Here is a 26,476-nt window from a genome sequence, read left to right on the forward strand (position 1 = left end):
TATTTTCCAGAATCAACCACATGTTAGCACACAAAACATCTCAATAAATTTAAGAAAATTGAAATTATATCACACTTCTCCAACCACAATTGTGTGAAAATAGAAATAAATTATGAGACAATAAACTGAAAAACAAACAAAGATATGGAGGCTAAATAACATGCTACTAAACAATGAGTGGTTAACAATGAGATCAAAGAAAAAAAATCAAAAAATACCTGGAGACAAATGAAAATGAAAACACAATGACTCAAAATCTATGGGACATGGCAAAAGCAGTCCTAACAGGGAAATTCATAGTAATACAAGCTTACCTCAAGAAACAAGAAAAAGCTCAAATAAACAATCTAACCTTACAATTAAAAGAACTAGAAAAAAACAGCAAACAAAGCCCAAAGTGAATAAAAGGAAGGAAATAATAAAGATCAGAGAGGAAATCAATGAGAGTCTAGGAAAACAATACAAAAGATTAATGAAACCAGAAGCTAAGTCTTTGAAAGGATAAGCAAATATACAAACCTTTAAGCAGACTCATCGAGAAAAAAAGAGAGAATACTCAAATAAATAAAATCAGAAAAGAAAGATGGAAAATAACTCTAGACTCCACAGAAATACAAAGGATCATAAGATAATACTACAAGCAATTATATGCCAACAAGTTGGACGGTCTGGAAGAAATGGACACATTCCTAGAAATATACAATCTCCCAATACTGAGTCAAGAAGAAACAGAAAATCTGAACCAATCAATTACCACCAATGAACTCGAATCAGTAATCGAAAACCTCTGGAAAAAAAAAAAAGCCCTGGACCAGATGGCTTCATAGGCAAATTTTATCAAACATTCAAAGAAGAATTAACACCTATATTTCTCAAACTTTTCCAAAGAATTCAAGAAGAGGGAAGGCTCCCTAACTTTTTTTATGAGGCCACCATTACCTTGATTCCAAAACCAGACAAAGACATTATGGAAAAAGAAAACTATAGGCCGATATCTCTTATAAACATTGTTGCAAAATCTTCACCAAAATTTATTAGCAAATCGAATTCAGTATTACATTAAAAATATCACACCATGAACAAGTTGGATTTATTCCTGGGATGCAAGAGTCGTATGATATCTGCAAATCAATGAATGTGATACACCACATTAACCGATCGAAAGATAAAAACCATATGATCATGTTAATAGATGCAGAAAAAGTGTTTAACAAAATCCAGCATCCATTTATAAAAACTCTCAGAAAAGTGGGAATAGAGGGAACATACCTCAACATAATAAAGGCCATATATGACAAACGTATGGCTAACATGGTATTCAATAGAGAAAGGCTAAAAGCATTTTCCTTAAGATCAGGTGCAAGACAAGAATGCCCACTTTCACCACTCCTCTTCAACATTCTATTGGAAGTCTTAGCCAAAGCATTAACACAGGAGTAATAAAAAGCATCCAAATTGGAAAGGAAGAAGTAAAACTCATTATTTGCTGATGACATGATACTATATAGAGAAAACCCTAAAGGGTCCACAAAAATACTGTTAGAAATGATCAATGAATTCAGTAAAGTAGCAGTTTACAAAATAAATATTCGGAAGTCAGTGGCATTTTTATACACTAATGATGAACTTTCAGAAAAAGAAATTAAGATAACAATCCCATTTACAGTTGTGTAGAAAACTATAAAATACCTGGGAGCCAAATTAACCAAGGAGATAAAAGACTTATTTTTTCTTCAGAAAATTATGTCATTGAAAAAAGAAATTGAAGAAGATACAAATAAATGGAAGTATATTCAGCATTCATGGGTAGGAAGAATCAACATTGTTAAAAGGGCCATACTACCCAAAACAATCTATAAATTCAGTGCAACCCCTATTAAAATACCAATGGCATTTTTCAGAGAGCTGGAACATTAATCCTAAAATTTATATGGAGCCATAAAAAACTCTGAATAACCGCGGTGATCTTGAGAAAGAAGAACAAAGTTGGAGGTATCACACTACCTGATATTGAACTGTAGTACAAGACTATAGTAACCAAAACAGCATGATACTGGCATAAAATCAGAAACATTGATCAATGGAATAGAATAGAGAGCCCAGAAATAATTCCATGTCTACACGATCACTTAATATAGGACAAAGGAGGTAAGAATAAACAATGAGGTAAAGAGTCTCTTCAATAAATGGTGTTGTGACAGATACATGAAAAAAAAACTGGACCACCTTCTTATACTGTATACAAGAATAGAATCAAAATGTATTAAAGACTTAAATGTAAGACCTGAAACCAAAAAACTTCTAGAAGAAACATAGGCAATAAATCTCTGCTATTACTTACAGAAATTTCTTTTCAGATATACCTCCTTGGGCAAGGGAAACAAAACAAAACAAAAATTAACAAATGGGACTATATCCAACTAAAAATTTTTGTTCAGCAAAGGAAACCATCAACAAAACAAAAAGACAACCAAGTGTTTGGGAGAAAATATTTGCTAATGATGCATTTGATAAGGGGTTAATATCTAAATAATATAAAGAACTTATACAACTTAGCAACAACCCCCCCCCCCAAACAATCCTATTAAAAAAATGGGCAGAAGACCTGAACAGATACTTCTCCAAAGAGGAGATACAGATGGCTAGTAGACATGTGAAAAGATCGCTCGAGGTCACTGATCATCAGAGAAATGCAAATTAAAACCACAATGAGATATCACCTCACACCTGTCAGAATGGCTATCATCAATAAATCAAAAAACAACAAGTGTTGGCAAGGATGTGGAGAAAAGGGAACCCTCATTCATTGTTGGTGGGATTGCAAATTGGTACAGCCACTATGGAAAACAGTATGGAGGTCCCTCAAAGCATTAAAAATGGATCACCTTTTGACCCAGAAATTACACTTCTGGGTATTTATCCGAGGAAATCCAAAACAATAATTCGTAAAGGTCTATGCACCCCAATGTTCATTACAGCACAATTTACTCTAGCAAAGATATGGAAGCAACCTAAATGTCCATCGAAAGTTGATTGGATAAAGAAATATGGTTTATGTATACGATGACATACTACTCAGCCATTAAAAAAATGAAATCCTACCATTTCTAACAACATGGATAGACCTAGTGGATATTATGCTAAGTGAAATACGTCAGACAGAGAAAGTCAAATACCGTATGATTTCACTTATATTCAGAATCTAAGGAACAAAAAGAACAAATTAATTGAAAACGGACTCACAAATATAGTGAGTAATTTGGTGATGGACAGAGGAGTGGGGGATTAGTGGTCTGGGAGAATGTGGTGAAGGGTTAAAGAAGTACAAATTAATAGTTGATAGTTGGTCACAGGGATGGGGAGCACAGCAGAGGGAATGCAGTGTAGTTAGCATTAATATAATGGCTAGGTGGAGGTCCAGGGGAGGAAGGGAGCAACTGGGAAATAGTTTTATAAATTATATAGATGTCTAACCAATGTACTGTATACTCGAAACTAATTTAAATAAATATTTTAAAAAATAAAAAGAAAAGAGAAAGAGTACCTAGTGGACCTGATTCATACAAGCCACTTGGAAAAATGATATTCAAAACAATAAGGGAAATTCAAATATGAGCTATATATAAAACAGAAACTATTTTTATTTTTAGGTATGAAGGTAGCAATAAGGTTGTTTTTAAAATGTTTATTAGAGATATATACCGAAGCATTTGTGGGTGAAATGACATGATATATAGAACTTTCTTTAAAATACTTTATAAATGAAAAAGTAGGGTAAAAGAATGAGGATCAACATATACTGATAACTGTTATAGTAAAGAATGAGTATATGAGGTTCATTATACTATTTTATTTATTTTGTGTATTTTTCAATTTTGCCTAAGAAATCATTTTTAGAGGGCCATTTGCCTCTTCTCAAAAGAGAAGATAAAGGTCTTCTATTAAAAAAAAGTGATAATGCCTTAGCAATGGCTGTCATAGTGGAGAGGAAGAGAAATGCATATATTTGAGATGTATTTTGAAATTAATTGAAATTATTAATGAATCAAAGGAGAAAGTTAAGGAAAAACTTGGGAATCAAATTTTTTTTGAGCAACTGGGTAGATAAATGATGCCATTTGCAGAATTAGTTTAGAATTTAAAGGAACAGGTTTAGGGATGGATTAAAACCCGCTTCAGATATTGCGATCCATATTAGTTTTTTATTGATGCAGTAGCAAATTACCACATATTTAGTGGCTTAAAGAAATACATATTTATTGTCTTACAGTACTGAATGTTGGAAGTTCAAAATCAGTTTCACTGAGCTAAAGTCAAAATGTCAGCAAGTTTAGTTCCTTCTTGAGATGCCAAGGAAGAATCTGTTTCCTTTTCTTCTCTAGCTTCTAAAGGCTGTCCTCATGCCTTGGCTTGTGGCCCTCGCATCCCATTCTCTTTTCTACCTCTTGTTTCCATGGTCACATCTCCTTCTCTGGCTTTGATTTTCTTGTATTTCTCTTATCGGGAACCTTTTGATTATATTGGTCTTACCAGGATAATAACTCGAAATTAGCTCCCATCTCAATAACCTTAATTTAGTCACACCTGCAAAGTCTCTTTTGCCATATAACATAACATATTTACAGTTCTGAGTATTAGGACAGAGTCACCTATGGGGGATCATTATTCAGCCTACCTCAAGGACTAATATGTTTGAAGAGCCTATTATGTATTTTAGTAGAGATGTCAGATGGACAGTTATGAATGAAGAGAGAACTGGCAGGCTAAATTTGGGAGTTATCAGCATACAGATATGATTTAGAACCAAGTAACGGTTGAGTCTGAAGAATTCCAAATTTAGCAGTTGGGCATCGCAGGTGAATTCAGAGTGTGGATTTCAGAAAGCTAGGCAAGTGCTGCACCTGAAAAGCCAAGAGAGCAGCACATTCAGTAGTATGGAGAACATTATTGACTGTGACTGAGAGGTCAAGCAAGAGAAAAATTGTTCATTGCACTTGGCATCATAAATAAAGTTAGTAATTTTTACAAGAGCAGTTCCAATCTAATTGAAGTGGGTCGAAGAATGAGATGGATCCAGTGAATGAAGACAAACCTTTACTCTGAAGAACAGTGACTACATAAAGGCCAGGGGAAGATTTGTGTCAAGAAAGAGGTGTTCTCTTTTTCTCAAGAGAGAAGATAAAAAATATGCTTTTTTTTTTTAAATAGAAAAGATCTAGTAGAAAAAGAAAGAAATAATAAAAGAGAAAGAAGGGGTAAAGGAAAGAGGGACATCTTTAGTAAGGTAACAAAGAGGTTCTTCAGCAAAAGAGAAAGAATTTGATGGAGCAAAGCACTTAAATAAGGAAAGGCAGGAAAGTACAAGTGAAAGCTGGCAGGTCAGTTTGCAGAGCCATTATGAGTTAGATCTGCTTTGATAGTTCTGTTTTCTTAGTTATGGAAGTTGCAAGTAAAGTTGAGGAGTCAGTTGATCAGGGAAGGTTGGAGAATTGTTCCACAAAGAGAGATATTATAAAATCCCTTTCACAAGGCCAGTTTGATGCTGGCAAAAAAAAAAAAAAGAAGGAGGTGGGAAGTGGGACAAAGCCTTCACCTTGTGATGAGATGTATTTGGGAAGTCAGTTTCCTGTCTGATAATTATAAACACATTATTTAGAATTAATAATTAAATTATGGTCAAATATGATAAATTAATTGATTAGAAAAAATATAAGCGACTAAAACAAGGAACCACAACCTGATTACTCTACCTGGCAAGGCTAACAATTAAAATTGAACGTGAGATAAACAGCTTTCCAGACAGGAAAAAGCTAAAGGAATTCTTCACTAGTAATCCATCACTAAAAAAAGTTAAATTTAAGAAGAGGAGAAAAAAATGTAAAAAAGAGCATAAATATGAACAATAAAACTGTTATAACTAAGTACCTATATTAATAATCGCTTTATTTTTATTTACTTATTTTTTGTTTATTGGGATAACATTAGTTAATATAATTTTCAGATGTGCATTGTAATTTGACATCTGTATATTCTATTGTGAGTGTCACACTCAAAGTCCAATTTCCTTCAACTACCATATATTTGATCCTCTTTACTCACTGCATCCTCCTGTTTCCCCCTCCTATATTTGACCCCTTATAACCTAACAATTCCTTCCTCCCCCGCACCCCACCTTCTGGTAACCACTAGTCTATTGTCCATGTCCACGAGACTCTGTCATTTTTATTTGTTGCTTTTAGGTTTATATCCCACATATAAGTGATATCATGTGATTTCCAACTTTTTTTGTCTGGCTTATTTAGCTTAGCATGATTACCTCGAGGTCCATACATTTTAATCACAAATGGCAATATTTCAGCTCTTCTTATGGCTGAGTAATATTCCATTGTATATGTGTACCACAGCTTCTTTAGCCAATCTTCTGTCATAGGATACTTTGGTTGCTTCCATAATCTGTCCACTGTGAATACTGCTGCTATGAACATTGGTGTGCAAATATCTTTTTGGATATGGGTTTTCAAGTCTTTGGGATAAATACCCAGTAGAGGGATTACTGGATCATATGGTAGATCAATTCTTAGCTTTTTGAGGAACCTCTATACTGTTTTCCATAGTGGCTGAACCAATTTGCAGCCCCACCAGCAGTGTATGAGGGTTCCTCTTTCTCTGCATTCTCTCCAACATTTATTATTACTTGTCCTGTTGATTATAGCTATTCTAGCAGGTGTGAGATGGCATCTCATTGTGGTTTTGATTTGCATTTCCCTAATAGCTAGCAATGTTGAGGATATTTTCAAATATTTGTTGGCCATTTCAATTTCTTCCTGGGAGAAGTATATGTTCAGGTTCACCGTCCTTTTTTTGATTGGATCATTTGATTTTTTATTGTTATTGAGTGGTATGAGTTTTCTGTATATTTTGGATATTAGGCTCTTATATATTAGGCTGTTTGGATGGTTGTTTCTTTACCTTGTTGAAAGTTTCATTTGCTGAGCAGAAGCTGTTTAGTTTGATGAAGTCTCATTCGTTTTTGCTTTTACTTCCCTTGCTTTTGAGGTCAAATTCATAAAATCCTATTTAAGTCCAAGGTCCTTGAATTTAGTTCTTATGTTTTATTCTATGCATTTTATTGTTTCCTGTCTTATATCAAGTCCTTAATCCATTTTGAATGAATTTTGGTGCGTGATTATAGTCAAAAATCTAGGTTCATTCTTTAGCAGGTGGCTTTCCAGTTTTCCCAGTAGCATTTATTGAAGAGGCTTTTCTTTCTCCACTGTGTGTTTTTGGCATTTTTGTCAAAATTTTACACACACACACACACACACACACAGTTGTTCTAATGAGTCATTTAAGGATGTTATTTCCTTATTGATTTTTCTGTTTGGATGATCTGTCTATATCTGACAGTGGGATATTTAGGTTCCTTACTTTGATAGTGTTTTGATCTGTTTCTCCCTTTAGTTCTGTTAGTAATTGCTTTAGGCATTTTGGGGCTCCCTGATTGGGAGCATAGATATTAATAAGTATTATATCTTTTTCGTGCATGATTCCCTTCATCATTATGAAGTGTCTCAAGGTATCTGTCTTTACCTTTTTTTATTTTGAAGCCCATTTCATCTGATATTAGTATCGCTACTTCTGCTTTTCTCTGAATGTCATTTGCTTGAAATATCATTTTCCACCCTTTCACTTTGAGTTTATATATGTCCTTAGAGCTGAGATATGTTCCTGGAGGAAGCGTATTGTGGGCTTTTGTTTTTTGATCCATTCGGCACCTCTGTGCCTTTTTATTGATGAGCTTAGTGCATTTATATTTAGGGTGATTATTGAAATATGAGGTCTTATAGCCATTTTGTCTTTTGCTTTCTGGTAGCTCGGTTTTTCCATTGCTTCCTTGTCCTTGCGTTTCTGTTTTCTTTATTTTGGTTGGCTTTTGTGAGTTTTTTCTCTGGTTCCTCTTGTATTATGTTATATACTTCAGTTCCGAATCTTCTGTGTGTGGGTACCATTACAAATCTATAAAGGATAGTTATATACATATAAATATGCATATATATACATATATGTGTATATATATACATATATGTGTGTGTACACACACACACACACACACACACACACACACACACACATATAGTTGTTCATTTTCTTCTGCGCATGGCTTATCTCCATTCCCCTTTGGGAATTTGGATCTTTGATTCTCCCCTTTTCAGTCTATTTATCTCAATTTGTCTCAATGTATGCTGAACATTCATTTCTACCTGTTATAACAATTTTCTTATTATTTGTTTATAATGCCTTTTTCTTAGTAAGGGTTGCACTCCTCTGCTTTTATTTGCCTTGTTTTTTTCTGATAGATATTTAATCACCCTTGCTACCCTCAGTTTCAGTCTCTGTCAGTGTTAGCAATAATTTCGGTAGTATTTGCTCATATTCCTCTGGAGTTTTGTATTGTTTGGTCTTGGAGGGTACACGGGGAGTGGCCCTCTGGGTTGGTGGCTGGGGACGGCAGCTTATCCTTGGTTTTGCAACCAGGGCCGGTAAAAATGAACTATTCTTTTTCTGTTGTCTGCTTCTTTGCCTCCTGCCCTGATGACTAGTCCCTGCCACCGGCCAGCCACAGGGAGCTCGCAGCTTTCCCAGGCAGGTCTTTTCAGGGAACTCGCTGCTCCTTCTTCCCTTCCCCTCCTCCTACAGGTATCTATGGCAGCTGCGAGATGCAGCTTTTTTATTTCTCCCAGTCCACGACCTGAAACCCGGGGTCCTGACCTGTGGTATATCTTATGCGCAGATCTCATGCTTAGACATGCTATTGTGCATTTTGGGTGTTTTTTGTTGAGTTTTAGATGTTCAGCTTGTTGTTGTCTCAAGGGGAGAGATCTGGGGATGCCTCTCGCTCCTCCATGTTTCCAAAGATCCTTCAATAATCACTTTAAATGTAAATGAATTAAATGCTCCAGTCAAAAGAGATATGTTAGCTGAATGGGTAAGAAAATAAGACCCATACATATTGTGTCTACAAGAGACTCACTTCAGATCAAATGACACAAAGAGTAATGAAAGAATGGAAAAAGATATTTCATGCAAATCAAAATTAAAAGGAAAAAAGCTGGGATACCCATACTTATATCAGACAAAATAGACTTTAAAACACAGGCTATAATAAGTGACAAAGAATGGCATTACATAATGATAATGGGATCAATCCAACAAGAGTCTATAACTCTTATTAATATTTATTCACCCAACATAGGAGCACCTAAATATACAAAGCAAATATTAACTAATGTAAAAGGAGAAATTGACAGCAATACATTCATAGTATGAAATTTTAAATTCCCATTGACATGTGTGAATAGATCTTCCAGACAGAAAATCAATAAGAAAACAGTGACCTTAAGTGACATATAAATCAGGAGGATTTAAGTGACATATAAATCAGGAGGATTTAATTGATATTCTTAGAGCACTTCACTACAAAACAGCAAAATAAACATTCTTCTCAAGTGCACATGGAACATTTTCCAGGATCAATCACATGTTAGGACACAAAACATCTCAATAAATTTAAGAACATTGAAATTATATCAAGTGTCTTCTCCAACCACAGTGGTATGGAAGTAGAAATCAATTATGAAAAAATAAACTGAAAAACAAACACATGGATGCTAAATAACATGCTACTAAACAATGAATAGGTTAATAATGAAATCAAAGAAGAAATTAAAAGATACCTAGAGACAAATGGAAATGAAAACACAATGACTCAAAATTTATGGGACACAGCAAAAGCAGTCCTAAGAGGGAAATTCATAGCAATACAGGCCTACTCCAAGGAACAAGAAAAAGCTCAAATAAAAAATCTAACCAGATACCTAAAGGAACTAAAAAAAGAATAGCAAATAAGCTCTAAAGTTAGTAGAATGAGGGAAATAATAAAGATCAAGCAGAAATAAATGAAATTTAGTCTGGAAAAAAAGATTAATAAAAGCAAGAACTGGTTCTTTGAAAAGACAAACGAAATTAATAAACCTGTAACTGGTCTCATCAAGAAAATAGAGGGCTCAAATAAATAAAATTAAAAATGAAAGAGAAGTGACAACAGATGCTACAGAAATACAAAGAGATATAAGAAAATACTATGAACAATTACGTGCCAAAAATTTGAGAATCTGGGAGAAATGGATAAATCCTAAAAATATACCATCTTCCAAGCCTGAATGAAGGAGAAAATCTGAACAGATTACTACTAATGAAATTGAATCAGTGATCAAAAATTCCCCACAAACAAAAGTCTTGTATAAGATGGCTTCACAGGTGAATTTTACCAAACAGTCAAAGAAGAATTAACACCTATCCTTCTCAAACTATTCCAAAAAATTAAAGAAGATGGAAGACTCTCAAGCTTGTTTTATGAGTCCAATATTACCCTGATTTCAAAACCAGACAAAAATGTTACAAAAAATTATAGGCCAATATTATTGATGAACATAGATGTAAAAATCCTCAACAAAATATTAGCAAACAGAATTCGGTAATACACTAAAAAGACCATACACCATAATTAAGTGGGATTTATTCCTGGGATGCAATATTTATTCAATATCCACAAATCAATGAACATAATTCACCACATAAACAAAATAAAGGATAAATTTATAAGATCATGTCAATAGATGCAGAAAAAACATTTAACAAAATCCAGCATCCATTTATGATTTTAAAAAAATCTCAGAATGGTTTGAATAAAGGGACAATAACTCAACCTAATTAAGGCCATATATGACAAACCCAGAGCTATTATCATATTCAATGATGAAAAGCTAAATGTGTTTTTCTTATGATCAGGAAGAAGGCAAAGATGTCCATTTTTACCATTTCTATTCAATATGGTATTGGAAGTCCTCGTCACAGCAATCAGACAACAACAAAATAAATAAAAGCCATCTAAATTGGAAAAAAAAGTAAAACTGTCATTATTTATAGATAACACAATATTATATAGAGAAAACTTTAAAGATTCCACACAAAAAATATTCCTAGTAGAACTGGAAAATGATTTCAGTTAAGTAGCAGAATAAAAATTAATATTCAGAAATTGGTTGCATTTCTACACACTAATAATGAGTTATCAGAAAGAAATGAAGAAAACGATTTATTTAATAATTGCATCAAAAATTCCTAAGAATAAATTTAACCAAAGAGGTAAAAGACTCAGAAAATTATAGACATTGAAGAAAGAAATTGAAGAAGATATGAATAAATGGAGGCATATATTTTTCTCATGAATAGAAATAATTAATATCATTAAAATGTCCAAAGTAATATATAGATTCAATGCAATCACTATCGAAATACCAATGACATTTTTCATTAAATTTGAACAAATAATCCTAAAAGTTATATGGAGTCAGAAAAGATCACGAATAGCCACGGCAATCTTGAGAAAGAAGAATAAAGATGCTTGAGGAATCTGCCCTGTGGGTTTGTTTTCTACGGAGGTGGTTGAGTGGTACTCTTGTGTGGTCTGAAGCTGGCTATTAGGTGTGTTTGTTCTGAGTCCTGTTAAGAGGGTTTCTGGTGCAGGGCAAGTTTAGTTATAACCCGTGCCCTGCCTGGGGTCACCTGGTGAGTCACTAAGCAATCTACAGATGGCCCCCGCTCATGCTAGGCTTAGAGGTACCTCAGGAGGCTAAGCTGCAAACCAAGGCCAACATCCCCTAGTGCCACACTTGGGGCTGCTTAGCAAGAGGTATGGGGCATACCAAGGCCAAATGCTATTTGTTTGGATTGTGTGAACCTTTTAGATATTTAAGAAAACTCCTCAGCATGAGCCAAGATGCCATTTGTGTGAAAAAGCCACTGGAAGCTGCTCGGATGGGTCTGAAATTTGGGTGGGGCACAATCTCTGGGAATCACCAGGGTAGGGTGAATGATGGTAGCCAGGCTGATGGAGACTCAGATATTGTGGCTGTCTGCATCTGGGCGTTGGCTGTGGGGAGGGCTTGACAAAAAACAATGGCTTCTGCTGCACTTTCATTGTTGTTGTTGTTGGAGACACCTGTGCCATCTAGCCCTCGTCCTGAAGTCAGTCAATTCAATTCTTTACTGTATGGCCCTTGTGCCTTTCAATCTGATGCCCCAGCAGTGGAGCTCAGAGCAAGTGAGTCTGTCAGCAAGTAAGTTCATGTGCAGGCCCTTTAAGAGGATCACCTGGCTCTCCAACAGCCCTCTGTCTCACTCAGCTACAATCTCTGCTGATTTTCGCAGCCAGAAGTTATCGGAAATTTTCTTCTTGGCACTGAAGTCCTGGTTTTGGGAGATTGGTGTGAGGCTTGGAACTCTTGTTTCTCAGGGTGGACCTCCACAGTTGATGTATTACTCCCAATATTTAACCATAATGCATGGGTGGAGAGCCAACCCTTTCTACCTCCCCACGCTTCCTACCAGTCTCTGTGAGACTTCTGTATATACTTAGATATAGAATTCTTGTCCAGCTAGACTTCAGGTGATTCTCAATGATCATTGTTTTGTAGTTCAGTTGTAATTTTGATATTTGCGAGAGGAGGCAAACACATCCTTTACCTATTCCACTGAAACTAGACAGCACCTAGTTTTTTAATATACCCAAATAACTGGCTGGGATTTTGACTGGGTTTGCACTGAATATACAGATTATGTTTGGAAGGACTGGGAACTTGACAATATTGAGTCTTCCTATCAAGGAATATGGAATATCTTCATTTATTAGTTCTGCCTTTATATTTTTCATTAGAGTTTTGTAGTCTTTCTCATATAGGTCCTGCACATATTTCATAGTATTTATACCCAAATATTTCATTTTGGGGGACACTAATGTAAACAGTAATATGTTTTTAATTCCAATTTCCACTTGTTTATTGCTGGTATATAGAAAAACAATTGTGTTTTGTACATTAACTTTGTATACAGCAACCTTGCTATAATCACATATTAGTTCCGGGAAGTTTTTGATGTTTCTTCTAGCTTTTCTATATAAACAATGCTATCTGTGAACAAAGATAGCTTTATTACTTTTTCTCAATCTATACCTTTTTTTCTTGTCTTGTTTCATTAGATTCCCAATATGACTTAAAAAGAAGCAGTGGTAGGAGACATCTTTGCATTATTCTTAACTTTACAGGAAAGTTTCTAGCTTTTCTTTATTAACTATGATGTTAGTTGAAAGTTTTTCCACATATTGTTTACCATGTTGTGAAGCCCTTCTCTAACCTGGTTTCCTGAGATCAATGAATGAGTGTTGCAATGTATGAAATGCTTCTGCATCTATCGATATGATCGAAAGATTTTTCTTAAACTTGTCGATGCAATAAAATAAATAATTTTTTCAAGTGTTGAGACAGCCTTGCATATCTGGAATAAATTGCACTTTGTCATGATGTGTAATTCTTTTTATACAGTATTGTATTAAATTTGCTAATACTGAATTGAGGAATTTTGTATATGAGTTAATGAGAAATATTGCTCTGCAGATTTCTTTTCCTAAAATGTCTTTTTTCTGGTTTTGGTATTAGAATAATGTAAGCCTCATAGAATGAGTTATGATGTATTCCCTGTGCTTTTATCTTTTGAAAGAGATACTAGACAATTGGTATAATTTTTTTTCCTTAAATGTTTGGTAGAATTCAACAGCTCATCTGGTCCTGTTACTTTCTCTTTTGGACAGTTATTAATTGTGAATTAAGTTTTTTTAATTTTTATTTTTCAATTAGAGTTGATAGTCAATATTATTTTATATTAATTTCACGTGTACAGCATAGTGATTAGAAATTTATATGATTTGTGAAGCGATTACCCCTAATTAGTCTAGTACTCAACTGGCATTAAACATAGTTATTACAATATTGTTGACTATATCCTCTGTGCTGTACTTAACATCTCAGTGCCTAACCTGTAACTACTAATTTGTACTTCTTAATTCTTTCTCCTTTTACACCCAGTCCCCAAACCTCTCCTATCCAGTAACCATCAGTTTGTTCTCTATATTTATGAGTCTGTTTGTTTGTTTGTTTATATATATATACATATCTTTAGATTTCACATATAAGTGAGATCATATGGTATGTGTTTTTCTCTGCCTATCTGAGGAATTAGCTTAATACCCTCTAGGGCCATACATGTTGTCCCTAATGGTGAGATTTCATTTTTTTATGGCTGAGTAATATTATATTTTTTATATGTGCCATTCTTCTTCATCCGATCATCTGTAAATGGGCACTTGAATTTCTTCCATATATTGGCTACTGTAAAAGGTGCTGCCGAGAAATAGGGGTGCATATATCTTTCAAAATTAATGTTTTGGATTTCTTAGGATAAATACCCAGAAGTAGAATTGTTGGGTCCTAAGGTAGCCTTATATTTAATTTTTTAGGAACCTCCAAATTGTTTTCCACACTGGCTGCACCAGTTTGCAATCTTACTAACACTGCACGAGGGTTCCTTTTACATCCTCACCAACAATTGTTGTTTTTTCATTTATTGATGATAGCCATTTTGACACATTAGGTGATATTTCATTGTGCTTTTAATTTGCATTCCACTGATAGTTCGTGACATTGAGAACCTTTTCATTGTCTTTTGGCTATTTGTATATCCACTTGAAAGAAATGCCAATTCAGGTCCCTGCCCACTTTTTAATTGGATTGTTTGTTTTTTGATGTTAAGTTCTATGAGTTCTTTATAAATTTTGGATATTAACCCCTTATCAGATATATCATTGGAAAATATCTTCTCCCATTCAGTAGGTTGATTTATCATTTTATTGATGATTTCCTGTGCTGTACAATAAATTAAGTTTACTATAGTCCCATTTGTTATTTTTTCCTTTGTTTATCTTGCCTGACGAGATGTATCAGAAAAAAATTGTTACTAAGAACAACGTCAGAGAGTTTACTGCCTATGTTTTCTTCTAGGAGTTCTATGGTTTTGAGTCTTTTAAGTCGTCAGTCCAGTTTGATTTTATCATTGTATATGGTGTAAAAATGCGGTCCAGTTTTAATTTTTGATGCATCTCTTTAGCTTTTCCAACAACATTTATTAAATAGAATGTCCTTAATCCATTGTATGTTTTTACCTCCTTTGTCATAGATTAAATGACTATATAGGTGTAGGTTTATTTCTGGGCTGTCTATTCTGCTCCATTGGTCTATGTGTCTGTTTTTATGACATTACCATAATGTTTTATGGCTATACTTGTAGTATAACTTGATATCACTAGTGTGATACCTTCAATTTTGTTATTCTTTATCAAGTATACTGGGGCTATTTAGAATATTTTGTAATTCCATATTTATTTTAGTATTATTGGTTCTAGTTCTCTGAAAAATGCCATTGGCATTTTGATATGAATTGCATTAAATCTATAGATTGCTTTGGATAGTATGGACATTTTTTAAAAAATAATTTAAAGTTTTTTAAAAATTATAGTTGGCATACAATATTATATTAGTTTCAGGTGTACAACACAGTGATTAGAAAACTATGTGACTCACAAAGTGATCACCTCAGTAAATCTAGTACCCATCTGACACCATACAGTTATTCAAATCTTACGGACTATATTTCTTATGCTATATTTTGTATCTCAATGACTATTTTGTAATTACAATTTTGTACTTCTTAATCCCTTTATTATCTGTATTTATGAGTTTATTTCTGTTTTTTTTGTTGTTGTTCTTCTTTAGATTCCACATGTACATGAAATTATGTAAATTTATTTTTCTCTAACTGACCTACTCCACTAGTACAATACCCTCTAGGTCCATCAGGAATCAGATCCTTTGTTTACTCAAATGTAAAATAAAATAGCACCCTGACAGAACTAAGGTAAGTCAAATGCAAAGAGGCATTAGATACTTTGTAAAGTGTAAAACACTATGTATTTCAGTTGTCATCTTCACTGTTTCTGTTGCCTCTTCACTTGCCACGTAAAATGTTAATATGGATACTGTTGTGAGGGTGTTCCATCTTATCCCATAACTAATTTATCTCTTGTTTGTGCTCTCTTACCGAGGTTTCAGATAGGCTTGAATTTGCATGTGACAAAAGAATATTGCTTTAAGGCAACAGAGGGAAAGACTCTTTGTTATAAAGAGACCACCTCCCTCTGCAAACTGCAAGTAGACCTCTCATACTCCCAAATACCAAAAGAGCCCATGAGAGCTGTATCCACCTTTCCTTGTCTAGTGGATAGGTTTGAGCCTTATCTCAGCCTTCTATTTTCCTTTGGCAACTTTTTTTTTAACATTCAGAAGATTTTTGGGATCTACGAGCCAAAAGATGGTACCTGCCGCTCTGACTTTGAGGCTTCCTCTGGAACAGGTTTTTTATTTCTAAAACACAAATCTGTAGGCTCCACAAAGGATAGGTAGACCCATTCTATTCTTCCCCCTACCCCCTCCACCACTGAATGCTCTTTGTTTAAATCATAGTCACAACCTTCTGGAGACCACAAGGAGCGTCAAAATCACCAAGTTCACTCATACAGTGTTCTAACATGTACTTTAATGTACAGAAATTTCTGCCTAAAATATGGAGAAGACACTCAGCATTTTCTTCAGGGTGATTGTGCCAGGAACTTGGAAGAATAACGTCCTAAAGAACTTCTGAATCCAGAAGTTAAAGGTACTCATGCAACCACCAGCCACTCGCTTTTCGAAAACAGTTCACTTCCAAGGAAAATCAAAATAAAATTTGGATCTTCAAATCTCACCCCACCAATTTTCCCATTATCCCTATGTTCTTAGTCCATAGTTTAGTTGTGAATTATCTTCACAGCTCACTTAGCTTTGGTTAAGAATGAATGTGCCTAGGTCCTGGAAAACAGAAGAAACAATCAGTGTGTTTTACTCTTGTTATTTACTCTGTGAGAAGGATCAGTCTTTAGGAATTCCCACACCTTCCAGTGTCAGTTGGTGATATAATCTAGCTGTTGAAATTTGTGATATAAGATACAAGGGGAGTCACTTATCCCTAAGTGCCCAAGTGGAGCAAAACAAACAAACAAATGAACAAACAAAGAAAAAGAGATAGTACATCATTTCCATGGAAATAAATAACTGAAAAAAAATCCTCAGACAAGTTTTTATCCTTCATCTGCCTTTCTGCTACCCATGCTCCTTTGACAGCAGAGGTAGCTACTAATCCATGGCTTGCTGGGAGTGCATTCCAGATATGAAGTTCCAAAATCCAGCTGTTACTTCTTGAGAGACAGAAGCTTAAAGCTATCATCCAGAATCGACCTTCTGTTACGTCGGAGTTTTTTCTGCTGATGTTGGTACCAGACCACACCACCAAGAGCCAGAGCAATGAGTAGGAGAATGGCACCCATGGCAATTAAGACAGAAACCAGCACCTCAACATCCTTTATGGGGATCTGTATGCCGAGAATCCTCACATTGTCTTCTCCAATGTCTCTGGGGATTGCTGCTGAAATGGAACAAGAAAATATGGGCACCATGGGCTGGAGAGTACTCCACAGGGGCACTTTTGCTGTCAACTTCTGGAAGAGGAGAAATAAGTCCATCCAAATAAAACAGAGGAACTGACCCTATCCTTCAAAAGACAAGCTGGTTAAAACAGATTTAGGGGTTACAGAGAATCAGAGTAACAAGATGTTACACCTGAGAAAGTTCTTAGGAATCATTGAGGCCCCAATCTCCCATTGGAAAGAGCTCAGTCTCAGAGTGGGAAGGGCCTTGGTATATTTCTTCAAATATATAAAGACCTACAATGTAAAGACAAAGAAATTGGATTTGGTTTATGTGGTGTCAGAGGGTAGAATTGAGGCAATAAGTATAAATTCCAGGGAAGAAGTTTGACTCAATGATCTAGCTTGTTAATGCTCACTTTGATTACTAGACCATAACGATAGCCTGCCACTGTGCTGTCTGGTCTCTCACCTCTTTGAGCCATGATAACACATGATGTTATGAACTTTTCAGGTGAAATATTTGATTGTCTTAGTTCCTGCCATGCAAACTTTTGATTTGGAGATAAATGATCTACAATTAACCTATGGAGTAGAGCTCAGACTCAAGGCAGGCATTCTGGCTCTCAAAATCAGGCTATGACCTACTTTTCTAGTCTTTTATCTACTACTCTTCAGCTATAGTAACTCATTCTTTGTTTCCTAGAATAGGTGGTCTGCTTTTAGGTTTCCAAGACTTTCTCATGCTACTTCCTTTGTCTGAACATCCTTTCTACCTCTTCACCTTTCTATCCCTGCTTAAAATTTACAGGTCTCTGTGAAGCTTTCTTCAATCCATCAAGACAGTTAATGGTTTTTCTGTGTTCTTAAAGTATCTGTACTGTTTGTAATCCTACAAGTTACTTGGTTGGGCCAAGTGACCTTTCACTTCTGCACTTTAGTCATCACTTTTTAAAAAGGGGGATAAAAACCACACTTAACTCCGAGGTTTATAGTGAGGTTTAAATAAATTAATATTTATAAATATATAGCATAGATACTGAAAGATATCAAATGCATAATAATTAATAGCCGTTATTATCATCTGCCTTTTATACAACATATAGCATCCAGCACTGCAATTATTGTTTCTGCGTTTCATTCTGTTTGTAGAAACAAACCTCTTTGAAAGTAGTATCTATGTCTTGTTTTGGTGTACCTGACACTTAGCACCTGTTTAATGAATGCATAACTGGATGAATGTATGTTCTTACAGAACAGAGACATGATGAAATATATGCATATGTATGTATGGTGCTCCACTCTCTCAGGCTCACCTTACCTCTTCTAAATCCCTCCAGAATTATCTGAGTTCCATGGTTGACAGTTTATGAGATAAAAATACTTAGGCGGATCATTAGAAATGTTTCAAACACAGCTGAAAAACCTCCAAACTAAATTTATGATCTCTAATGTTCCTTCTATCTCTTATAATTTCCTAAATCTTTCTCAGTTTAGGTACAAATAGGTAGAGAGTGAAAGCACTATTTGGACCTAGATTAGACAGAACAAAAATCTCTATTTTCTTAAAGGGTAGAAATGGTTAGTTCTAAAGAGTCGACTCTTCATTATTCCATAGATGCAAGAATTCAAAGTACTTAGTGCAGACTCTATGGTATTTGTTCTAGTTTCTCACTGTCCCTATAGGAAATTTATACCTGTGCTACAACATCTTTATGCCCACCCAAGCAAGACCTTGAATTTTCTTCCCTATCACACATTAAGTGGGAGGCTAGGATAGTAGCCTTCAACTGGGTATGAAGCAGTTTTCACCAACTCTGGAGGTTGGGGGTGGGTGCCAGAGAGAATAGGCCTACCAAGAAAAGCTGAAACTTGGATACCTGGCTTATGAAGTCTTGTAGAAATCTCAGGATTTCTAGTATTGCATTCTGCTTTTCAGTTGTGTGAATCCCATATTTTAGAGACACTGCATCTCCCCACAAATGCACACCACATATAACTATCCATTCTGTGCATCACTTTCCCTACCTTTTCCAATCTCTTTGGTGATGGTGGTGATAGTGCTTAAGTGTTCTGGAGAGGAAAAAAAAGAAAAGATGTTAGTTGTGTTTTTTTTTTGTTTGTTTTTTCCATATCAGTCCACAAGCTCATTGTTGGAAGTTGGCATTGGTTGAAGGAATCTCTCTGTGCTATAGTAATCATAATTAATGTCCTGGAATTAATTAACTTACAGTCAAAGTCAATATTGGTATTTAATTTGATTTTGAGTAGTGACAGAAAATATGAGCCTATATGGGTGGTTGGGAATAGCACTAGAGTAGTAAGTTGAAACCACATTCTACCAGTAAAGGTTATCAGAGAACAAAGTTTTTTGAATATATAGGAAATCATAGTATACAATTATTTGTTTACCTCCCTGGCTGTAAATAGCAGAGTTGTAATCTCCACTCTGGTTTCTTAAGCCTGTTTGAATTCCTGAAGATGTTTGCCCACTTTTTTTTTCTTGCTGACAGAGTGCCAATGGCTGGCAATCCCAAAATACCTATTTTAACACCACCATTTTCCAAAGTCATATAACATTAAAAAAAAGGAGAAAAAAATCTGGATTCCTGTGGGTCCCAGGAAGTTATATATGGCCTCTTGGTGGGGGAATAATAGTAAGTACTGGACTCAGGTCAAAAGGCTTAAAAAATGCGACACTTAACGCGTTGACAACCCAAAAGCACACAATCTAACACTGCCTACACTTCTATGTTGTTGGTGAGTAACAAAGACTTATTAGTAACGAAAATAGCCTAGCTATTCTCTCTCTATAAAAAAAAAGGTAAAGAAAATATTTTTTCATCCTTGGTAGCAACTCTGTCTGGGCTAAGCTATAATTGAAGGCCCATATCTATTTCTATCCTTAGACAGAGTTGTTCCAGGACAGAAATAATTGCCTTTCACAAGCCCCACAAAACAAATCAAGGGGTCACTGTTAGAATTATATTTCTTTTTTTTTATAAACTGGATTTATTAGCAAAATTTCTTGAAATAGTCTGCAACTCTAATGAATTATAAAATGATTCATTCATATAAGAATTAAATGTATTTCAAAGGAAGCAAATCTGCACTAAGCATCAATGCCTAGAGTTCAACCAGTTTCAGGCTGGTTCGACAGACATGAGCTCAACAGGTGTCAAGGGGGCCATGGGAAATGAGAAATTTTGGATGCTAGAACACCTAGAGGGGTATACCCTGTCTTAAGTCCTGTTATTTTCTGGGATTAGAAGGACAAGTGAAAAAGACTTCTTGTGATTATCTGATTTCTGTAAGCTAGATAAAGTGCTAAAAGATGGCACATATTGGTTGTTAGGCCTTACCTCTTTGGGACAAGACAGTAAAGAGTGTCTCCATGCCAGCATGGACATGGTCAGTAACATGGCAGTGCATCAGCCATGTCCCAGGGTTGCTGGCCACCATCTCCACAACCTCAAAGGTCCCTGGGAACAGATCCACTACATCTGCTCGGTAGCTCTTGCCACTCTGCAGGAGAGATTAGGGGTAGAGGAAAGGAAATAAAAGGTATAGAGAGCATCTCAGAGTTTATAGAAATGAAAAGGTTTGGATGTCCACATCAGGGACATGGGACTATGATTTACAGACCAGAAAGCAGCTTAAGGATTCCTTTCCTATGTACTCACCCACACAAACTGAATCAATAGAGGGGACTCTTTCTCCTACTTATTCTTAAAGTGTTTCAAAGTAAAAGACATTACAGCTTCCTTTAGGAAGCTAAAAACTAGTGCTTCCATACTTTTCAGCAAGCTAAAATCTGGGGAATTCAGCCTAAATCCAGACTCCTAAGAAGGAGCCACATATTTACTTTGGCGGTGAAACTCAAATTAGTTTATTTTTCATATCATCACCTTTATCAGCACCTCTAGATTTTTATGTCTATATGAATACCTCCAACTCTGCCCCTTTTCCTAAGACTAGATCTTCTTCTTCAAAACCTATATGCTTTTTCCATGTAGCTCCTGAACTGAAGTTCTTATAATGCAGTGAGGATTTTCAGAGATTGAGACAGCACTCTGAAATTTCTATATCTTAGAATAACTGTTCAGTATCATAAGTCCTTGGCAAAGACCTAATTACATTGATTCCTTTCATCTTCTTACCCCATAAATGAATCACTTGTTTCTTCTATATCAGCAGAGAAAGCTAAGGCCTAGAGAGAAGTGACCCTGAGATACACAGCCAAACTAGATTTCCAGTTCAATGCTCCATGTACAAGATCTCTCTTCTTTTAACTGGTTATTATTTTGTTCCTTGCTATTTCCTTCCTCTTTAATGACTGTTAAAGCGCTCCTCTAATTACCCCTAAAGGACTCAGTCCACTTTCCAGCTTACCTGGTAGAGGAAGCTCTCTGCATGGAAGTGGACAGTGTGCAGGTCAATATCTTGGCCCATGGCCAGCATGTACCAGGCCACTCGTTCTCCTTGGTACATGGTAAGACCCTTGAGGTTGGCATAGAGCTTTCCATTAATGGCTGTAAAAAAAATAAAAACTCCTATATCTCTAATTTTGATTTCTGATTGCCATTGCCCTAGGGTTAGTCCTTATCATTTCTGATTATAGCAATTGCCTCAGCTTCTCTTGTTTCTATTTAATTTGTCCCCCTCCAGTCTATCTTCTGCACTGGTGTTATAGAAATTACCTTCTAAATAACTAATATGACCATGTCATTTTGCTGCTTAAAATATTTTACTAGCTCCCTCCTGCCCCAAAGATTAAGTACATGGCTTTTTAGCCTAGCCAACATGGTCCTTCAAAATTTGTCCCCAAAACATTTTCCAGACTCATCTCCTATTATCTAACACACTTATTCCAATTAGGGTGATTTATTCATCATTCCCCAGATAGCCCAATGTTCTTTGTATCACTACTTGTGTTTTTTATCTTTCCTCCCAGAAATTCTGCCTCCTTGTATCCATATTTTCAAAGCTCAGTTAAAGCCTTCAACTCCTCCAAGTATACTTTTTTGATTAGCTCTCCTCAGTACCTCCCATTCCCTGCATTCCCTTCAACCTCCGAAATTCTCTAGTACTGTCTTACCACTCTTTGAAATGCTCTAGAAATTGTTTTCTAGATTTATCTAAATTTTAATTTGTGGAAGCTCATATCCTCAACTAGACTCTAGGCTTCTAGTAAGCAGAAGATGAATGTATATACTATAGTACTATAGTTCTTTTCATTCTTCAGAACACCCAGAAGACATCAGAGCATACAATACATGTTTTTTAAAAAGACTAGTCACATTTTTAAATTAATCGTATTAATGCATGGATCTCATCATCTGCCTTTTCTCAGGCTATATCCTGTACATTAAAGACAACAAACTAGTTTATTGCCATGGTAATTAACACTACCTAGACTATGCCCAGGACATAGTCCTCCATTTCTCATGTACTCACAGAAGGAAGGTAATTTTCACTCTACTCCATAAGAGGGGAAATAATGGAAGGAATATTTATAGCATGTCTCTGTATTTACCCCCACCAAATTGTGAATTTGCTAAAAGGGACTAAACATGCTCAACTCAGCCTTTACTGAATCTTCTCTCTTTTAGATCAGTCTGACAACAGAAAAGAGTGCAGACAGATTTACTATTTCATTATGGGAAAGATTCTGCCCCTGAAAATGGAGAAGACTATTGTTTTCCATCTATATCAGTGGCAGAGTGGACAATCTATTACAGAACGAGTATTAGCAACCTTATTTAATTGCAGAACTAAATTCAGTTTTCCAATTAGCCTTCTTAGTAGCCTCAAATTTGATTACTTTTTCTTTCACTATTGGTTCAGGAATCTAGGAGGAAAGGGAAGGATATTGTTTAGTTTCCCTCAGACCACAATTTTATTTAACATTTTATCTCCAGTGCCAGAACTCAGAAAGTGCTCAACAAATACCTGGTAGACAAATAGGTAGATGGATTAATACCTGAAGACTTTGGATAAATGAACATATAAACAAGCAGATGGAAATGGGCATTAGTCTAACCCCTATACTAGCAAGATCTCACTGTGCTCACTCTTTTTGTTACTTCTCTGATTTGACAGGAGCTGAAAATTTCACATTGTAAAGTTTGTGAATCATCTGTTCTGATGTAAAACACTCTTATCTCCAACAAGCAGAAACAACTAGAGTCTGTGTGGCAATGAGATGCTACTTCTGAATTTCATTAGAGTCACTATCAAGCCACACCTTATCCTCAGATAAAAGAAATATTAGGTTAGAAAGAATAGTGAGAAATCATTTCATCCATTGCACTTAAGTTCTCCCTCTTATTTGAGATTTTCATATTTTTAAAGAGGCATGTGTATCACTAGACAAAGGAAGGATTGGATGCACAATTTCCCTCTGAAATCTATTCGAGCATCAAAAACTCTTCCTTGTATGTAATACAAACCCAGTATGCTACTCTCTGAGGCTCTCTTTCAATTGTTACATCTATAAAATAAACTTTGTTTTAAAAAAATAGACTAAAATACAAGTTGTACATCTGTCTATATTGAAAAAGAAGATATGAGATCCAAAGTGGTAAATAAATAAGATGATATTGAGACACTAAAGTTATGATTTTGAAGCAGAGGAGCCCTGAACAACCAGCTCACCAAATACTTTGAGTGTCATAAATGTCCACTTTGCCCTCTCTAAGGTGTTAAAATGTGCTGGTGACACTACAACAATTTCACAGACTAAGCTTCCTGTTTTCTAGGCACCTGATCTAATATGGATCACATGTCTGCTTTGTCTGTATAAATGTACAATAGCAGGGGACATTTTTTCCCCAATTTGCTCCCATTCCAACTTCCTACTTTCCTACTTTTTCAGGAATTATGCTCTTTTGGGTAATAATGGGTCTATCAGATACTACTAATGTGGGGATTTCTATGGAAGAGGGGTATGTTATTTTCTACAGACCATGCATTTTATTACTCTCCAAGAAAGTCTCATCCTGTAGGTTGACATGGCCTGGATCTTGGGGCCCATGGGTTGCCACGTTCTCCTCCAGGTACCAAGACTGATTCTCATCAAAGATCAAGAATAACAAGGCAAATTCTCGGTCCATGTCACTCCGTCTTCCATGGGGCTCCAGGATGCCCTTTCTGCAGATGGCCAATGGCCCCACCAGGCCACTATACATGTCCTGAGAATAGGAGGAAGAGGAGAGAGTGAAGAATATGAGGTTGTTCCTGGGTGGCATTGTTCTACAGGGAGCCAAGCCAACATCTAAGGCCACTCTACTTTCAGAACATCGTCATAATATCTTACATTTATAAGCACCTTCGCAACGTTATCTGAATTCACCCTCACAACCATCTTGGGACACAGGTAAGATGTGCTATATGACTTATGTTTTAGCTAGGCTAGACTATTCATTGATCTTCAAACCAACCAAGAACTTTCAAAACACAGTGACTTTCTCATGCTGTTTCTTCCTGTAATATCCTCCCCTCTGCCAAATTTCTAATCTTATGGGATACTACTGTTCATCTTTCAAGGCTAAAAGTAAGTACATATAAATTTCATTAAATGTATGGCCTTCTCTGGCTTCCTTCTCATTCATCCTCTTGTCCAAGTAGAAGTAATCACTCTCTCCTGGACCCCCAACAGAACTGTTATATGGTTTTAAAGATATGTTAACACAGAGATAGATGATGATGATGATGATAGATAGATAGATAGATAGATAGATAGATAGACTATTATACTTATATTCATCTGTTTCTCCAACTAGATCTTATTCTTTGAAAATGGGAACTCTGCCTTACATTTGTACCATCCAAAGCACCAAGTGAAATGCCAAAAGTATGGTAGGCTCTCAGTAAATGATTGCTGTGATCTGTCTGTAGATGGGTGGCTAGGGAGATAAACTCATCTTCCAGATGAAGAAACAGAAGCAGAACGACTTATCCAAAGTTACTCCAAAGGCTAGATAAAAACAAATTTGGGACTAGAACCCTAATCTCTTGACAACTATTTCTAGGCTTTTTAAATGAGAACATTTTGCCTTATAGGATCCAAGAAGAGTAAAACAAGAAGTGCTTAGCACAAACATGTGGTGCTACCTACTCCCTTTAATCCTCCTTCTGTCTTTTAAAATAAATTGAGCATTTAAGGAATTTCCCCAAAACTCTGGGATTAATAGTCCAGAGATGGGCTTCTTACTGCACCTATTTAATAGCTTTTTTATGTTGGCCATTCTGCCCATTTATGAGACTCACCTCCAGGACGCCAATATAGTATTTACCTTTATGGGATCTACTGCAGAATAATAAATCCAGGAAACACAAGCAGAATCATTGGGTCCAGGGCCGGATCTCTCTGGGATGTACCATTTGTAAGTGAGAACCTCACCTAGGAAGGGTAACAGGTATCTCCAGTTGGACAAGGTCATAAATTTCTCCCAACTCTTAGGTCTTACCAAGAGTCTGTGGAGGGTGAGTCCCAAACCCTTTAAGATCCTTCCCCATAATTTTCATACCAGTCTCCATTTTATTTTTGTGACTTTTTTATTCCTCCTGGGGTACCCTCATCCTTTCTTCTACTAACCCGACCCTTAAAGGCCCAGGTCCAAAATCCTCTGCTAAGGCAGCCATGCTACCGTTATCTCTACTTAGGATGTCCTCTCTACTTTGGCTCTATTTTGTTCTTTTCCTGCTGCTGCCTCTTATGTAAAGCAGTTTCCCCAGGCTTTGTTTCCAGTCCTCTTCCTTTTATTCATACTCCCTCCATGGAAGCCTTCAGCCACCTTTCTGATATTGATTATTATCTATATATTTATGACTCTTAAATACTTAGCCAGACTTTTCTTGTCATTAAGCTCCAAACTGACATTTCCAATTAGCTACCTTGGCATCTTCTGAAGATTGTCCTGACAGCACATCAAAAACTAAAATTGTTATGAACTCAGCTGCCTCTTTTGAAGAAAATAATGCTGTTACTCACTTTGTGCTCCCAGT

General features: G+C 35.8%; 1 protein-coding gene across 5 annotated transcripts in view; it reads right to left on the reverse strand.

The window, feature by feature from the left end:
* Positions 1-16,522: 16,522 nt before the first annotated feature.
* HEPH (hephaestin) overlaps positions 16,523-26,476 on the reverse strand; it is a 67,232-nt gene continuing 57,278 nt past the window's right edge. For 3 of the 5 annotated variants that reach the window (XM_036227092.1, XM_016126711.2, XM_016126710.2), the window contains exons 16-21: positions 25,765-25,871; positions 24,435-24,660; positions 21,860-21,999; positions 20,830-20,992; positions 19,496-19,540; positions 16,523-17,466 (exon numbers count right to left, since the gene is read on the reverse strand). In XM_036227092.1, coding sequence (XP_036082985.1) covers positions 17,234-17,466; positions 19,496-19,540; positions 20,830-20,992; positions 21,860-21,999; positions 24,435-24,660; positions 25,765-25,871 — 914 coding nt within the window. In that variant the 3' untranslated portion in view covers positions 16,523-17,233. The other 2 variants (XM_016126712.2, XM_016126714.2) reach the window with 2 other exon arrangements.

Source organism: Rousettus aegyptiacus, unplaced genomic scaffold (assembly GCF_014176215.1).
Source record: "Rousettus aegyptiacus isolate mRouAeg1 unplaced genomic scaffold, mRouAeg1.p scaffold_m13_p_9, whole genome shotgun sequence".
NCBI lineage: Eukaryota > Metazoa > Chordata > Mammalia > Chiroptera > Pteropodidae > Rousettus > Rousettus aegyptiacus.